At 41.6% G+C, this 19,194-nt stretch overlaps 1 protein-coding gene across 1 annotated transcript in view; it reads left to right on the top strand.

The window, feature by feature from the left end:
* Positions 1-19,194, top strand: part of COTL1 (coactosin like F-actin binding protein 1) — a 65,423-nt gene that overhangs the window by 17,094 nt on the left and 29,135 nt on the right. Inside the window, exon 3 of the mRNA XM_036753069.1 lies at positions 12,242-12,399. Within this exon, the coding sequence (XP_036608964.1) occupies positions 12,242-12,399 (158 nt within the window). The remainder of the gene's footprint in view (positions 1-12,241; positions 12,400-19,194) is intronic.

The following is a 19,194-nucleotide window of genomic DNA, read 5'->3' as shown; positions in this document are numbered from 1 at the left end:
AGTAAAATCACAGGGTTGGACTAGATTCCTTCCATTCTGAATTCTGAGACCTGGGTTCAAGTGGCGACTTTGTTACTTAGTTTCTTGCTTATTTCGCTGTCTTGGCTCCTGGAAATATACTTATTCTCTTATATGACATGGGACAGATCCCTTTACCTCTCAGACCAGTTTTAAGCAGAATAACAGAGTAGATATTCTTGAAGTATCAATGATATCAATCTCAGAGAAGTGAATAGAACTTCTTCCTGGTATCAGGGAGACCTGGGTTTGAATCGTACCTCATGTACTGGCTGTGTGACCTTGGGCAAATCAGCTTCTCTGAGCCTGCTTCTTCCTCCTATAACATAAAGGGTTTGGAATTGGTCTCTGGAATCCCTTCCAATTCTAACATTCGCCTTCTAACATTCGGTATAATTTTAATTTTTAAAGAATTAAATAATGTAGAGTTTTCATTAATCTAGACAAGCTTTCCCTTCTGTTAGTCTGAATTGGCTAAGGATTTAGTGCAGTTTTGGCTCTTAACAGTCATGCGATCTATGCTCTTCATTTTACAGATGAGGACACTGAAGCAAAAATAGGTTAGGTGACTTGCCCAGGGTCACACAGCTAGGAAGCATCAGAGGCCAAGTTTGAACACAGATCTTCTGACTCCAGTTTCTTTGATATACGGTGGTCCCTCTCTGCTCATTATTGAGGATATTGTAGAAGGGAAATCTAGATAGTCACAAGCTGGGCTAGATTAGCTTTGAGGTCCTTTCTGATTCCAGCCCCCTCGTTTCTTGCATCTTTGTGTGGAGTTCAGCCCAGCCAGTAAAATAGAAAACAATATTAATCTGTCTTTGAAAAGAGTTCATCACATCTCATTTTCAACTCCAGCCCATACAAATCCCTCTTATCCTTTCCCTTCCTTCTTATCCTTCTCTTCCCCATTCCCCCTTCTACCCCAACCACAACAAAACCCCCGACACAAATCTTCTCTTCCTCTTTCTTTGCAAAAGAATATTTTTCTCTCTCTTTTTCTATCCCTCCCTACTCCCACTGCCCCTCTCAAATATTTGCCTTCTCACACTCCTGTGTCACTCACTACATCATCAGACACCGGAAATGAGCCAGCTGGCTTGGGAACTCTCAGGATTCTCATGATAGAGCAGTTTTGTTCACTCCTCACAGGATGTTAGGATTTCCCTCTTGTGAGTCTGTGTGAAAGGGACATAGGAGCCCAGTCCATTCAATAGAAGCTGACCACTCATTTTCGTCCCCTTCTGTCTGCAGAACATATTTGTTATTTTTAAATTTTTCTTTGGGTAATGCAGTTTTTTTGCCAACCACTAACTCCCTGTGAGTTAGGTTGGGGATCCTTCCTCCTCCCTACCCCCCAGTTGTGTCTACTATATAGCAGTTTCCTGCTCTCTCTTGTTTTCTCTCTCTCTCTCTCTCTCTCTCTCTCTCTCTCGCTCGCTCTCTCTCTCCCTCCCTCCCTCCCTCCTTCCCTTCCCACCCCCAACATAAAGTTCAGCATCTAGGCTCTTCTAAAGTAATTTTTTTTGTTCAGGGGATTTAATTTACAGATGAGGAAACAGATACTCACCAAACCACTTAAGAGAGGAGAATAAGAGAACTCAGGAAGACCTGAGTTCAGTTCCTGCCTCCAAACACTTACTAGCTGTGTGGGCAAATCATTCAATCTCTTTGGGCCTCAGTATCCCCATTTGTAAACTGGGAGTAAAAATGGCACCTTCCTCAAAGAGGGGTTATGAGGTTCCAATGATAAGATGTAGGTAAAGTGCCTTGTAACACTGAAAATGCTGCTAAATAAATGTTAATTGTTGTTGTGTTAGACAGGTAGAAGAACATTTATCCCACAATGCAGTGTGCAGTGACTAGGGAGAGATGAGGTCCTGGAAGACCAGATTGGAGCACTCAGGAGGAGGTGTATGTGTGTGTGTGTGTGTGTGTGTCTGTCTGTCTGTCTGTCTCTGTCAATGTCTGTGTCTGTGCAAATGGGGTGATAGGATTTAATGGGAAAAGGAGGTGAGAACCTGAACAGAGCTGGAGGTGGAAAGGAAGAGGTGACAGAGGAAAGGAAGACACTGGAGGAGATCAACTTAGGGATGAGGAAAGAACATTGAATTGTAATGTTCCCATTTAACTCCTATTATAAAAATTATAATGTAGAAAATTAGACCAGGCAGGAAGCTTCATTCACATGTTTTATTTCAAATACGAGTGAAGAGAATGGAGGAAGGTTGGCATGGCCTGACTTGCTCTTATGAGGAAGGCCAGCGTTGTGCTTTGGGCAAACTCCTTTCCTCATTGGGGTGGAGATAAATTTGTACAACTGTTGGCCTCCCTAATTCCCCCTTGCTGGACAAGCTTCCTCCCTCTTCTTCCCCTTTGTCATCTCTACTCGTAGAAAGGGAGAAGAGAATTGAGTCTTCGCCAGCTGCTAAGCAGGGGTGGCTGAGGGTGCCCAGGTCTGAAACACAGGAATGGTGACCCTGTTTCCTCTGTGGTTCTGGGACAGGAAGAGGCTAAAGGTTGTGGGTGTGAACTAAGGTTCTGAGTTCCACTGAGTGAGCGATTCATGAGACTTCCTCAGGTCACTGGTTCATTCCCCACATGGACCTTTCTGCCCTTTTATACATGGTATACAAGCTGTACCCCTGACCCTGATCATGCATCTCAAACATGTGTACTGGTCATTTGGCACAACAATGGACTAGAAATGGAGGTGAGGGATGCATTAGAGATTCATTGTGTTTCCTGGAAAAGTCACTCAAACCTAAAGCATGATTGACCACAAAGTCATTGAATTTTAAAGCTGAAAGAAACCTAGAGATGATTGGTTCAGCCTCCTTGTTTTAAAGATGGGCAATGTGAGGACTGAGCAAGTTAAATTATTTGCCTAAGGTCACACAGCTAATAAGTAGCAGTTATTTAACCTCTAATGGCAGGGTTATTTGTATGTTTGTGGGTATAATTAGTCTGTGTCATTCTATCTACAAAATTATAGAATGAATTTTTCTTTGTGTATGTATTAAAGGATTTTTTATTGAAGGATTTGATGGACTTTGGAACCATGGAATTTTTTTTTTAAATTAAAAACCATTTGTTTTCTCTCCCTCCTTTCTCCTCCTTCTTCATTGGAAAAAAAGAAAAAAAAATTATTATTTCTAACAAATATTCAGAATCAAACAAAATAAACAGAACCATAAGATATTCAGAACTGGTCCGGCTGCTTCATTTTATGGATCAAGAAACTGAGGCCCAGAAAAGGGTAGTGACCAGCTCAGGGGGAAGGTTTCCCATGTACCTGTTGAGGGTTTTGTCTAAATGCTGTACTGTAGTCAGGGCCCTTTGAAGAAGTTTGGGGTTCTGTGGGTTGTAATTTTTTTCCTCCTTGAACAGTTGGAGGTCAAAATTAGCTTAGTCTTTTTTCAGGGAAAGTATTCTAAGGGAAGACATCCATCAGATCTGCTTGAATAACTCTTAAGAATTTGCTTGGTGGGGCAAAAAATGATTGTTTCAGTCAGCTGAGTCTCTCTTCCATTTTGTTAAAATCAAGCCCTCTAGCTACTGACATACATGAGTTTATATGGTTTAAATTTTTTTTTCCAAAATTGCATATCCTAGTATATCAGTTTCTGAATTCCAGATTAGGACCCCTTGTCAATCTAAAAGAAATTATTTATTAGTCTTTTGTACAGTGCTGAATGAAGGACAATTCTGGCAGCATTTCATTTAAATTCTCCAAGCACTTATTAAGTGCCTTCCACGGGTCTGCACAGTGCCAGGGGAAAATAATTCCTGCCCTCAGTGAACTTATATTCTTCTGGAGGGAGGGCCAAGTAACAGGTACAGAGATAAGTAGATACAAAACACACATAAGAAATACCAAGTATTGGAGGGGGAAGGGAGTAAGGAATGCAACTGGGGTGATCAAGGAAAGCTAGGGGCTAGCACTTGAGCTAAATCTTAAGGAAAGGGACATGTGTGTGTGTGTGTGTGTGTGTGTGTGTGTGTGTTATGTGTGATGGACCATCTATTAAGGTGTGGAAAGGTCATGTTTCATATCAGTGAAAAAAGTCCCAGTGATCAACTCCCAGGTCTTTGAAAAATATTTATAGAATGTGAAATTTCAGCATTAGAATTAGTTAGTACACCTTCAGTAACAGCTAGTGGTGTGCTTATAAAAGTTTAACAACCAGCTCTTGGTGGGGGAGGGGAGTCTTTTTGTATGACATACTTCTAAATTAAATTTGTATTATGAACGTTTTCTCTATCACTTTCTTAAGTCTGGACGATCACCAAATCAATATATCAAGCTGATTTCTGAGGTATAAATGCTCACACTGAAAATTAAATAATCTAATTGGCTTTGGAAATCTATTAGGAGCTGGCTCTAGCCCATCCCTGATAACAGTTTGCATTATATATTAATTTGAGCTTTGCTAAGCATATAAAGCTGCAGTGGATAGAGTGCTAGGCCTGGAGTCAAGAAGATCTGAGTTTAAATACAGCCTCAAACACTTACAAGTTATGTGACCCTGGGCAAGTCACTTCACCCTGTTTGCCTCAGTTTCCTAATCTGTAAAATGAACTGGAGAAGGAAATGGCAAAGCACTCCAGTATCTTTGCCAAGAAAACCCAAATAGGGCTATAAAGAGTCATACACGAGTGAAAAATGACTGAACAAGAAGCCTATTGAATGCATTCTCTTGTTTAATCATCACAACCCTGTGAGGTAAGGACTCTTATTACCCCCATTTCACAGCTGAAGAAACTGAGGTTCAGAGATTTGCCCAAGGTCATGCAGCCAATAAGAGTCTGAGGCAGGATTGGAACTTGGGTCTATAGTCCCTTTCACTATGCTGCGAATGACTGATACCCTTTCAGCATTTTTAGAATGTTGACTCTGTTATCTTTTATTTAATTCAATTCAGTTAATTCAATTTTAATTCAATTTAATGCTGGTCTGCCTGTTGGGGGTGGGGTGAACTGTCAGATTTCTTAATGTGGATACAACGTAGTCACCCTTTTATGTTATTTCATTGGCACAGGAATTCCCAGGAAGAGAACTCTGTTTGCTAATCCAGGTAGACACCTGTTCTGCCTCTTCTATAGTCTCAGACTACTAGACTACTGAGAGGTTATTATTAAGAACTTTTAAAATATTACAGAATCATAAATCATAGCATATTAGCTCTGAAAGATACTGTCTAATACTTTTGCATTCAATTAAGTTCATTCAATAATGATTAAGTGCCTATTATCTATAGATCTCTTAGAGGCAGGGTCACACAGAGGAGACTTGAGCTCAATTTCCTCCTCTGATACTTACGAGCTCTATGATCTTGGCAGATCTTAGAACCTCAATTTTCTCTTCTATTAAATGGGAATGATATTTGTACTCTCTACCTGAAAAGGTTCTTAAAGTCTCTGTAAAAATGAGTAGTTGCACAGAGCTTGGTAAGACACCAATATAAAGGGAAGGGAATTCCTGCCCTTGAGTAGTTTAAAATCTAATAAAGTCCAGCATGTAGATTGATAACTAGAATGCAAATCACATACTAAAGCATGCCTACATAAAAGTACTAACCAAATGGAGCAAATTAATTTGTCCAAGGTCACGAAATTACCGAGTCTGAGGATGGGAAGGGACAGCGACACTCATCTAGCCCCTCCTGTACATGAAGGACTCCTCATTATAGCAGACTGGACAAATGGTTGTCAGCGTCTGCTTGAAGATCTCCAAGGATGGAGAGCCCACCATGTCTCAAGGCAAGCTATTCCACTTTAGGACAGCTTTTCCTGACCTCAAGCCTAAATTAATCTGTTTACAACTTTTTATCCTTTATTCCCAGATTCTGGAATCTCTGGGGTCACTCAGTCAGTCCATAAACATTTCCCTCCTCCACATGATCTCCCTACAAATACTTGAATACAGTGGTCAAGTCCCTTCCTGAACCTTCTTTTCTCCAGGTTAAATAAGCCCAATTCCTGCAACTGATCCTACTATGCCATAAACTCAAGGTCACGTAGGACAGTAGACCTGGATCCTAACAATAACTACTCTGGTCCCAGGTCATTTTTTTCTTTTTCCTGACACCAGCCTGCTATTTTATTTCCCTGATTATATAAGGCAATCAGTAAACTATTAACCAATCATGTTGGTAATTCAGATTTATTTATACAAATATATTTAGAAGTATACTTACATAAAGTATATAAATATTATTAATGTTAATTATCATCATCATCAGACCCAGCTATCATGGGCAAAAAGAGGACTTACATGAGGAACACTGAGAGATGTCTCAAACATTTTTGATCAGTAATTAGGATGGAGAAGAGCCTATTTGAGAGAGATTGAAGTCAGTGAATTCTGATGGGAGACCTCTGGTCTAGGAGCCAGAGGCTTCTCTCTAGCCTCACTTACCCATGTGTTCTGATACAAGTTGGCCTCAGCATCATCTTCCAAATGAAGAAGTTGGACAACACTACTTGTAAAGTCTCTCGGTGAATTACTTATGACTTCTGAGTGGCTGTGATCTGCCTGTTGGTCATTTTATGGGGTTTAAGAACTGAAGTGAGACTACCATCAAACACAACACAGAAGCCAGTGAGTATTTCTGTTAAATATTAAAACAGGGAAAAGAAAGTGGTTGCCAAGGAAACTACTGGAATTTTTTTTTTAGCTTTAGTTATACTGAATTATATGGAGGGGCATTTGTCTGTGGTTCAAGGGCTCACACACTGACAGAATCTGATCGAGTTGGGGAATGTAATTAGCTGGTGCTGGGTGTTGGTTGCTTTTTGAAATGGTGACATTTACTTATAGCCATTGCCAGCAATGGAATTGTGGTGACATTTGACTCTGATGGGTCCTCTCATCCGATGCAGCATGTGACATTATCAGTTCAGTGCAGCTCCAGATTGCTTGTGCAGAGGTTAATACAATTCAACAAATGTTTGTGTGCCTACTTGTACACGTCCTTCAGTGAGCCTGACTTCATTGATATGGGTACTCTCTACAGAAGCCAGATTATAGCCTTCCCCTCCCCTTGATTAGAGTGTCTTTGCTATTCCTGATGGCTGAAGAAATTCAGTGATGGTGGCCAACCCTCTGTAATGAGCCTCTCCAAATTTAGCTAAGCTGGTCCTCAGAGAACAGATTCATGCTCCATTGATAGCCCCAGACCAAAGTTTTACTAGCTGGCTAGGTTCTGCCAGAGCTTTTGCTCTCTGGGTATTAGCATTTCATTGTCACCCACACAGTACTGGGTGACATTGGAAGAAGAGTCTAGTGGAATGAGAGCCAAATGCTTATTAGGGAGACTTTGGTGGATTCATGCTCTCATTGGGCTGGATACCTCTCTTACCATGATAGATTACATCCCATCCATCCCTCCCCTCTTCCTTTGTGATTCTTGTCCACATTCTTCCATGAAGCCTCCATAGAGGATTTACCCAGCATGTTGGAGGTCTTCCTCTAGTTGTCTGAAACTTCTTGGATACCAGTTAAGCCCATAGGCAGAGAGCTTTTTGATCTCTCACTATACATCCCACCTAATTTCTTTTCCAGGCAACCATATTGTCACTGATATCTTATGTCATTTCTGTCACACAGGTTATTATTGGCAACAAGCTGCAGCTGACCCACTGTGCTCCTTTTTCCCATTACCCTTTGAGACATTTATAAATATAATTGATGTATTAGAGTTGCCAGGCAAGCAGCTATGTGGCTAATGTCTTTGGGAGGACATGGAGTCTACTGTTCATCTTTTAAATATGGACAAGTAACAGGATCACCAGCAGATTAGAGGTCTTCAGCCTCTTCCTGATAAATGGCATTTTAAATTTCCCTAAATTACTTTGACCAGTGGTAGGAATGGTGAGTGGTGGGGTAGGGGAGTTGGAGGAAGTTGGTATAAAAATTTAGGTCACTCATTGCTAGTAGGGAAGGCATTTGTAGCTTAGAGACCTTCTAGATAAGACTTTAAGATATATGGATGGAACATGATTTATTGGTTGGTGACCCCTGATTTACTTTTGGTCCTAATGAAATTAAGGTCATGAATTTCATCCCCATATGTGATATGTAGGGGGTTTTTTGTTTCTTTTTTGGAATTCGGTCATAGACATAGGCTATATACTTAAGCTTAGCTAATAGTCTTGCAAAAATGGATGCCCATAGTCACAAGGGAAACCAACTTGTTGAGATACCATGGGTAGGTCAGTACTAACCACTAGAAAAAAACCCACCTCAGACTGTTCTAGAAGTGGGATTCCAAACAGATCTGATATTCAAGGCTATTGACTAGTAACCAAGTTAACTAGTCAAATCAACAAGCATTTATTAAGCACTTACTATATGCCAGGTGCTGTGCTAGGTTCTGGGAATACAAATACAAGCACAAAGAAAGACAATCCCTGCCCTCAAGGAACTTATATTCTAATGTAAGAAGACAACCACATACAAGGAAGCTGAAGTAGGTGGTGAAAAAGTTACCCAAGCTGGGCCATGGTGGAGAACGACATCTAGAGAGTCAGAAGTGAAACACAGAGAGGAATAGAGTAAACATGGATGGCCTGAACACTTTTCTTTAAAAAAAGAAGTTCTAGCAGGAACTGACTAATCAGCAGAAGGGGCCACAGTGGTAGAGTGATCTTTCAGGCTGCTTGATCACAGTGGAGAAAGAAGTTGGGAGAATTAGGAGTGGAGCCCAGAGAGGAAAGGAGGGAATTTTGGGCCACTCGCTTTTCTTTCCTGGACTTCAATGTAATCTAAAAAGAGATGGTCTCCAAGGTTCCTTCCAAGTAATCGTCTTTGTTCATCGATCCCAGTCCTGGCTCTGTTCTTTACTAGCTGAGTGATGGTGAGGAAGTCACTTCAATTCGTCTAAGGGTCGGTTTTGCCTATAAATGGTCATAAAATAATGGTTAATGATGATGATCATCATAATAATGGTGCCTATAAAATTGTCATAATGACAACCACATCTCAAGGACATGCGGGGGGAGTCTTAACATGCTATAAAAATGTAAGTAGTTAATTATCAAGAAGTCTCTAACTACTAAGGGAGGCAAATATTTTATTTCAGGTAGTCTGACATTTGTCAGAGGATATTTTTCTTCTTCTAAAAGAAGAAGCTCATAAGGTTCCCACTGACATTCAATTTCTATAACTCAATGGTAGTTATTCACCAAACTATGTTTTAACTTCCGTGGGAGATGTTCTACCTCAGCCAGTAGCAGCTACATCTAACTTGCTACTTATGGACAATCTTGGTCTTGAGTTGATGTCAGGCACTGGGTGGTTACACAGTGTAGTATATAGAGCTTGCTGACTGTCCTGGGTCCTTTTCTCTTCTCCCTCTATACTACTTCATTCAGAATCTCATTAGCTCCCATGGATTTAATTATTATCTCTATGCTGATGATTCTCTTTGCTGACCTCCAATCTCATATCTCCAACTGCTTTTCAGACATCTAGAACTAGATATCCAGTAGGCGTACCCAATGGAACTCATTATCTTTCCCCCAAACCCATTCCCTCTCCTACCTTCTCTATTACCGTGAACATCATTATCATCCTCTCAGTACCCCAGCCTGAAAACTTAGTTGTCATCCTGGATTCCTCACTATTTCCCTTGCCCCCTATATCCAAGATCTTGCCAAGACCTGCTGATCTCACCTTTGCAACATCTCTCTCCCTTCTCTCCTCCAACACTGGTATCACCCTAGTGCAGGCTCTCATCACCTCACATCTAAACTACTGCAGTGGCTGCTGGTGGGTCTGCTTGCCTCATGTTTCTTCCCGATCCAGTCCATCCTTCGTTCAAGTCACCATAGTGATTTTTTAAAATAATTGATTTCCTATGTAATCTTAGGCATTTATTTTTTTTGAGGGGGGAAGGCAGGGCAACTGGGGTTAAGTGACTTGCCCAAGGTCACACAGCTAGTGTGTCAAATGCTAGTGTGTCAAGTGTCTGAGGTCAAATTTGAACTCAGGTCCTCCTGACTCCAGGGCTGGTGCTCTACTCACTGTACCACCTAGCTCCCCCAAAGTGATTTTTCTAAATCGAAGGTCTGATCATGCCACACTCTACTCAATAAACTTCAATGGTTCTCTGTTGCCTCTAGGATCAAATATAAAATGCTCTGTTTGACATTCAAAGTCCTTCATAACCCAGCTGCCACCCCAGCCCACCCGACTTTTCAGTCTTGTTGCACCCCACTCCCTACCACATACTCACCAATCCAGTGACACTGGCCTATTGGCTCTTCCTCAAACAAGATAAGACACTCCATCTTTTAGTTCTGGTCATCTCCTCTGGCCCAGAATGCCCTCCCTCCTCATCTCTGCCTCCTGACATCCCTGGATGCTTCCTTAAAATCCCAAATTCTATAGGAAGCCTTTCCCAACTGCTCTTAATTCTAGTGCCTTCCCTCTGACAATTATTTCCTCTTTATCCTGTCTATAGCTTATTTGAAGATAATTGTTTGCTTATTATCTTCCCCATTAAATTGTGAGCTCCTGGAGCTCAGGGACTGTCTTTTGCCTCTCCTTGTATCCACAGGGCTTAACACAGTCCCTGACATATAGTAAGCACTTAAATGCCCACTGACTGACTGCCTAAGGAAGGATTTGGGTCTCCCTCCTGCTTCCTGTGCTTATTAGGCACACTAACTTATCCTAATGCAACTCAAAACTCCTAAACTCAAGAGATCCACCAGCCTCAGCCTTCCTGGTAGCAGGGAGACAAACATATGCCACCATGTCCAGTTGCACCCTAGTCTTTTGATTCCAAGACTAGTTATCTTTTTAAAAATATATTTTTATTTGTTTTGTTAAATATTTCTCAATTACATTAAAAAATTTTAACATTCATTTTAAAAAATTTTCAGTTTCAAATTCTCTCTTGAATTTTGAAATCAAATAACTCAAATGAGTTTCAAATTCTCCAAATCCTCTTGCCCCTCCCCCACCCCTTGAGAAGGCAAGCAATATGACACTGATTATACATGGGAAGCAAGACTAATTATCTTGACCATGATGCTTAGCATCCAATGAGGAAGCTGGTGGTGCAGTGAGTGGAAACAGTACTGGCCTTGGAGTCAGGAAGACCTGAGTTCAAATCTGGTTTCAGATACCAGCCATGTGACTATGGCCAAGTCCCTTAACCTCTCTGTTGTCTCAGTTTGCTCATCTGTAAAATGGGGATAATATAATAGCACCCACCCCCCAGTGCTGTTGTGAGGATCAAATGAGGTAATATCTGTAAAAAGCTCTTGGCACACAGTAGGTCCCATGTAAATGCTTGTTCCCTTCCCTCCATGCTGATTAGCCTGTTACCAGAGCTTTTCAACTATGAGATCCTTTAATTCTTTTCAGAGACTCTGCTTGAAGTAGAGTGATCAGAGTGTGTGAGATTGGAATGGATACAGCTGGGTCCAAGGCTCCCCATTTCTCTACTCAGTCAATATGCAGAATCAGATTGCCTTAGAAATCCTAGGATCCTAAAGTTTGGAGACCAAAGAAACCTCAGAAGACATCTAGTCCAATTCCTTTCTATTACAGATGGGGAAATTGGCACTCAGACAGGAAATGACTTACTCAGGGTCACATAGATGGGGTTTGTTTTGGCTTCTTCTCACCCTTACTCTTCAAAATTGCTACAAATGCAAACTGATTTTAATTAAACTTATCCATTCAGCAAACATAGAGCAAAAGCTAAGGACTATGCTAGGCATCAGGAATACAGTAAACAAGTCTGTCTTTCTGAAATAGCCACGTTTGGAGCCCTGACAGTAGTTAGCTTGTAGTTAGAGAAACAAGTGCCATTTCTTGTCAAAGCCCATTTCGTTCAATGCTTCATAGTATAATAAAATAAATGAAATCCAGCACGAGACTCTTGTTTTGTGACAATAAGCAAAGTGTTCAGTCGTGTCCAATTCTTCATGACCCCATTTGGGGTTTTCTTGGCAAAGATACTGGACTGGTTTGCCATTTCCTTTTTCAGCTCATTTTACAGATGGGGAAACTGAGGTAAACAGGGTTAAATGACTTGCTCAGGTTCACAAAGCTAGTAAGTGTGTGAGGCCAGATTTGAACTGACAATTCGTGTTCTTCTGATTCATAGCCCAGTGCTCTATCCACCTCTCTACCTAGCTGCTGTATTTACTCAGGGAATTATTTTTGTGAAATTTTAAATGAGTATTTCTCTGTTTCCTAAAGATGACATTCGATTGTTTGGATTTGTCCGGTTTACCACGGGGGATGCCATGAGCAAGAGAGTGAAGTTTGCCCTTATCACTTGGATCGGCGAGAACGTCAGTGGCCTGCAAAGAGCCAAGACTGGGACGGACAAGACCTTGGTGAAAGAAGTCGTACAGGTAATTCTTCTATTGACTCCTGACGATAACAACAATGATGATGATAGCTGACATTTTGACATTACCTTATGGTTTATAAAGCACTTTACATCTGGTATTTAATTTGATTATTACATCAGCTCTGTGAGGAAAGTAATGTGAGTAGCCGCTCCACTTTATAGATGCACAAATTGAGCCCCAGAGAGGTTGTTACATGCCCATGGCCACATAGCTAGTAAGCAGCAGAGCAGTGATTTGAACCTCCGTTCAGTGTTGGATGGGTTATTATTATTATATCTTAGTTGCCTGGTGTGCTCTCATACCACACAAAATACTCCCATTTAGTTACTCAGCAAATGTTGGAGTATCTTTGCTTGAATATCTCCAATGATTGTGAACCCACCACCTCCTGAAGCAATCTATTCCAATTTTGTTTAGCTCTGTTACTTAGTTTTTCCTATTATTGAGATGAAATTTGCCTCTTTGTAACTTCTACCCATGATTCTGCCTCTGAGGCCAAGAATGAGTTTAATCTTTATTCCATATGTTAATTCTTCCACTATTCAGTCTATGATCATGTATTTTCTTCTCCAGGCTAGACATTCCCAGTTCTTTCAGCTCATTGTAATAGTGCGTGATCTCAGACCCTCCTCCATCATGGTTGCTCTCCTCTCAACTATTCCAGCTTATTAATATTCTTCCTCTCTGATCCTCATATTCCAGATGTGGTCAGACCAGAGCAGAGTACAGTGGGACTATTACTTTCCTAGTCCTGCACATTTTATGCTTCTCTTAACAAAGCCAAAGATTGCATTGATTCTTGTGGCTGCCATACTGCATCGAATCATTGACCTTAACATTTAATAACACCTTCAGGTTGTTTCTTGCTTCCATTTGATCTGCCTCCCTATATGGTGAGTCATTTCTATCAGGGATTGCTGGCTTGTTACTCTGCTGAGTACATGGTGGTAGAATTTCCTTCTGTTTCCTGCTTCTGGCTTCCATTAGAGTCCTCACCCGAGGTGCTATCTCTTCCTCATAAGATAAATGAGTTCTTCCATTTCTTTTTTTTAGCTCAGACCCCAGAAGCTTGTGGTTCAGTTATTTTAATGAAGGAGATAGGCCCTTTTACATCCAGTTCTCAGACTAGGCAAGAACATTTAGCTGCTTTGTCTCCATAAGGAGAAGAATCTGTCAGTTCCCAGAGATTGGCTGTGTGTAATTTTTATATCCAGAAATTGTCTTGCCTTAGAAGGCCAACCTCTTTTGGAATACAGAATACCCAGCCAGTTAAATAAAACTTACAAGATGTAATCTGTCTTTGAACCCACTTCTTCCTGTTCACCAGGATCAATATCACTGTCTCAAGTCTCTATCTGACTTAGGGTTGGAAATTCCTAGACTCTCCCACTTAACCCCCGATGGGGATCCTGTGCCTTAAACATCCATTTCCAGGAGTGAGACTATATCCAATAAGCCATAACAGAGCTGCATGGGTTTAATGCTCAGATCTTTTTTCAGATGAGCTGCTCTCTACTCGATGTCCTGTAGACATCCCAAAATAGAAGTCAAATCAACAAGCATTTAATAAGTGCTTACTGTGAGCAAGCCAGGAACTCTGCTAAATGATGGGGATACAAAAAAGGCCAGAAGCAGCCTTTGCTCTTAGGGAGCTCATGTTTAAAAGAGGAGACAGCATGCAGCCAATCTCTGTACATGCATTCAAGTTAATATCAGAGAGGAGGCTCTAGCATTGCGGCAGGAGGAACTGGGAGAAAGCTGGGGAAGCCAGGAGGCAGAGGTGAGGGGACAGAACATTCCAGGCATGGGAGGCAGCCAGTAAAAAGTCACAGAGTCAGGGGATGGAGTGTTTTGTCCAAGGAATAGCAAGAAGAGCCATAATGCCAGAGCACTGACTATGTGAAAGGGAGTAAAGTGTAAGAAGACTAGAAACATAATTGACCGTCTCTCCCATATCGTAAACCTTCTAACCCCAACCTCTTCTGAATGTCTCTATTGTTATTAAGGATTTCTTAACATCCTTCTGCTCACTTAGTTTGCAATTGTGTGGTCCTCAATTTCTCACTCTTGCTTACCCCACAAATCCCATTGATAAATCTTGTTAATACTATCTCCCAATACTTTTCTTATCTATGTCTTTCTTTCCAGTCCCATAACTAGCCCCCTAATTTAGAGACCCTTATCACCTCTCACTTGTATTATTGCAGTGGTCTCCTGATGGATCTCCCTCCCTCAACATTCTCTCTCTCTGTCTCTCTCTCTCTCTCTTTCTCCCTCTCTCTGTCTCTGTCCTCTATCTCTTCCTCATCTCTGTTTCTATCTCTTTCTCTATCTTTGTCTTTCCGCAATCAGAGTTGAGTGACTTGCCCAGGGTCACACAGCTAGTAAGTGTCTGAAGCCAAATTTGAACTCGGGTCCTCCTGGCTTTGGGGGTGGTGCTCTATCCACCGTGCCACCAAGCTGCTCCTTAAAAGGCATGCTGGGCTCTCAGCTGGTTTTGGTCATCATTGTTGTTGACTCGTTTTGGTTATGTCCAATTCTTTGTGACCCCATATGGAGTTCTCTTGGCAAAGATACTGAAGTGATTTGCCATTTCTTTCTCCAATCCATTTTACAGATGAGGAAACTGAGGCAAACAGGGTGAAGTGACTTGTGCAGGGCCACATAGCTAATAAGTGTCTAGGGCTGGATTTGAACTCTGGCCTTCCTCACTCCAGGCCCAGTTCTCTAACCACTGCACTTCTCATATCTCTTTTCCAATCCATTTTCCACACAGTCGCCAAAGTGATCTTCCTGAAACTTAAGTCTGATCATGTCAGTCCTCTGCTTGAGAATCTCTGGTGTCTCTCATTTGCTTCTAGAATGAAATACAAAGTCTTCTGTTTGCCATTTAAAGCCCTTCATGATCTGGTTCTGAGCTAGCTTTTCTTGCCTTATTATGCATCCCTTTAGCTTCTTCAACTGTAAAATGAGATAATAACTACACCTACCTCATGGGGCGGTTGTGAGGACCAAATGAGGTCGTATTTGTCGAGTGCTTAGCACAGGATCTGGCACATAGTAGGCATGTAATGAATGCTCGTTCTCTTCTCTCCTTTATGGTCTTCCTTCCTCTATGGTTTAGCCATCTGGCCTTGTTGCTAGTCCTCACATGTTTTATCACCTCCAATCTATGTGCCTTGGCAGTTCTCCATGTGTGGAGTGTATTCCGTCCTCACGGCTGCTCCTATTAATCCCTACTTCGCCTCTAAACTCAAAGGAACTAGAATGATCTCTCATGTATGTTCCATTGGAATGTAAACTCCTGGCAAGTGGGTATTTTTTCATTCACTCTATTTGTGTCTCCGGTCCTTATGCCTGGTAGTTAATAATTGCTTAATAAATTCTTGGAATTGATTGATTGGGAAAGCTCAGCTCAGACCCCACTCCTTTCTTTAGGTCTTCACTAATCCCCACCCTCCCAACTGCTAGTGTTTCCCCTCAAATTACCTCCTATTGATTTTGTACATACTTTTGTGTATATATGTTGTTCCCTCCACTAGAAAGTAAGTTCTTTGAGGGCAGGGACTGTTTCATTCTTTCCTTTGCATCCCCAGCACCTAGCATAGAGCCTGGCACATAGTAGGCATTCAAAAAATGCTTATGGCTCAATTGCCTTAGCTTCCTCCATTTTGTGCATGGGAAGTCGGTGTTTGGAGCTCAGGTGTAATACCACATTCAGCCTTTACGTTTCATCATCTTGGCCCTGTGTTTTAGCCTGTTGCGTTCTTCTTGGATCCTGAATTCTCCTTTCATTGTGTTAACTAGTCCTCCTTGCGTGGTCTTCTGCTAGTCAATGAGTGAGCCCTCTATGCCTTTTCATTCCAGCTGTTGATAAAATGTTCCAGAGAACAGTGGCCAGCCCCTATGCCAGAGCCACTCTGCTGGAGCCCACTTCCCTAGCTGATGTTGAGCCATTGGCGATTGCTCTTTAGATGTCTGACCATTCATCTAAGTTGAGAATCCACATAGATGTGCGCAGGATAGCGTGAGAGACTTTGTCAAACGTGAACCTGAAAGACTCTGCTAAAATCTAGACAAACTTTATCAGTAGCTCCGTCATTTTGCAGACAAGGAAGCTAAAACTCAGAGAAGATGGGACCTGCACAGCTTGTATGTGTTAAACCCAACACTGAACACCTTGTCTTTTCATCGATAGGCCAAAGTTCTTCCTATGAAACATGCTTTGCATCCTTCATGGAGCCTAGAACAGGGATTGGGATGTAGATTAGACCTGTGTTTCCACTGGTAGGGGCAGCTAGGTGGTGCGGTGGATAGAGCGTCAGGCGTGGAGTCAGGAAGACTGATCTCCCTGAGTACAGATCCAGCCTCAGATACTTTCTAGCTGTGTGACTCTGGGCAAATCACTTAACCCTGTTTGCCTCAGTTTCCTCATCTGTAAAATGAACTGGAGAAGAAATGGCAAATCACTCCAGTATCTCTGCCAAGAAAACCCCAAATGGGATCCTCAAGAGTAGGACAGTACTGAAATTGAAATGACTGAATGACTTCTTCCTCTAACAGTACAACTTAGCACCTTCTCTGACACTTAGAGAGTTGACTAGAGTTCTGTTGAATGACTTACCCAGAGTCACCCAGACAGAATGCTCTGGTCTTCTTGGCCTCAAGCTTGGCTCTCTATCTACTTTATGATATTGCCCCCCATTGTCAAATAGATACTGGAGATGAATTTAACATGTAAGAGTCCAAGTTCTTGTACACAGTACTAAGTATGGTAGATACAGAAATGTCCTTTGGCCTCAAAGAGCCAACTTTGTGCTTGGCAGATATAACACATCCACACTTAAGTAAATAAAAAGCAATTTAAGTAGTAGAAAAATATTAATAAGTCTCTGAAGTCTCTATGCGTGAGGGTGGGGGTGGAGGAATGTCAGGGAAAGCTTCATGAAGGAGATGGTACCATAGCCAAACTCTGAAGGAAGATAAAAGATCTAAAAGGTAGAAATGCAGAGGGATGGTATTCCAGGCTCATACAAATGCATGGAGATGAAATGTTGAATTTGGAGAGCAGCGAAGTTGTCTACTTTGACTGGAAATTAAAGAATGGAAAGGTAGGTTGGAGCCAGGTTGTGCTCAGGAGTTTATATTTTATCCTAGAGGTAATAGGGAGTTACCGAAGGAGCAAGAGGGAGATAGTCAATTTAAGGAAGATCACTTAGGAGCTCTTCCATAAAACTATTTTTGGCAGCCTTGTAGAATGTTAGAAGGGAGAGATCAGAAACAGTAAGACCAATTAGGTGGGTCTGGGGTAGATGAAGGAAGGTCTAAACCAGGATGGTAGCTGTATGAATCGAGACAATGATAAATTCAAGAGACTTTACAAAGGTAGAGACACACTAAGAGAGGAAAACCTTAGGATGATTCCCAGGTTCTGAAGCCATGTGATTGGGAGGATGGGTGAGGGGGTTGCCATCAATAGGAACTTATGCTATGCCTCTATTTCTGAAAGCTTGGTCTGTATGGATTTTCCTGGTCGCTGTGAGTTTGGGTTGGAATAGATGACCTCTAAGCCTTCTTTCAACTCATAAAATGGTTTTTAAAGAAATCAGAAGTCTGTCCTATTGGAAATGCGATACCTCTGTGGCAGTTGACTTCAGAAAGCTATTTTTAGAATCTGCTTATCAGCTATGCCAAAACAATGAGCCATTACCTCATAATTTTATATTATTGTTGACCCAGCAACCTTATTACTGGACATCTGCCCCAAAGGAAGGCAAAGACAGACAGGCTTCGTGTACACCAAAGTATTCACAGCAGAACTTTTTTTGTGGTGGCAAAGACTGAAAACAAAATGGCATCCATCAATTGGGGAATTGACTGAACAAAGTGTGTTATACAAATATAATGGAAGCTTGTTGGTGTTTGTCCTTCATTCTCAAAGAGGACCACGACATCAGGAAGGTGAAACCATGACTTGTAAGTGAATTGGATTTAAGCGAGGGAGGGCTACGCAAAGTCGCCAGCCTCACTTTGTCCTCCAGAGCCATCTGGGTCCAGTGGACAGATATAGATCAGGACAACTGGAGATGGCCCCTAATCTTGTTGTAGTGTAAGAAATGATGAGTAGGGAAAGCAGAGTGGAAAGAATGCCAGATTTGGACTTGGGTTAGAATCTCAGCTCTGCCGCTGGAGCTGGGATTCCTGGATCCTGTCCTCAAGTGAGTAGGTGAAGCAACAAAGTATTTCTGCGTGACCTCAGGAAAGTATTTGCCCTGGACTTCAGTTCCCTTAGCTGTAAAATGGGGGAGTTGGGTTAGATGACTTACAAAGTCCATTCTAGTTCTAAATCTCTTGGGGCAGCTAGGTTATGCACCTCAACCTGGAGTCAGGAAGATCTGAGTTCAAATTCAGCCTCAGACACTTACTAGCTGTGTGATCCTGGGCAAGTCACTTAATCCTTTTTGCCTCAGTTTCTGTATCTGTATCTGTAAAATAGCTAGAGAAGAAAATGGCAAACTGCTCCAGTATCTTTGCCAAGGAAACCCCAAATGGGGTCACAAAGAGTCAGACATGACTGAACAGCCACAAGTAGAAAAAGAAGCTCTAAATCTCTGATTCTGAGACTCGTATGACTGGATTCGGAGGAAGGCAGATCAAGGAGAATATACACAATGGCTCTAGTAGTGTAAACTAAAATCTAACTAATTTTAATGACTAACTTTAGTCTTGAAATAAATAACAGGTACAGCTATTTAATGCTGTATAGACCAGAAGACCATCCCTGTGTCAACTGCT

This window comes from Trichosurus vulpecula, chromosome 3 (assembly GCF_011100635.1).
Source record: "Trichosurus vulpecula isolate mTriVul1 chromosome 3, mTriVul1.pri, whole genome shotgun sequence".
Taxonomy (NCBI): domain Eukaryota; kingdom Metazoa; phylum Chordata; class Mammalia; order Diprotodontia; family Phalangeridae; genus Trichosurus; species Trichosurus vulpecula.
This window is presented reverse-complemented; position numbering and strand designations above follow the sequence as displayed.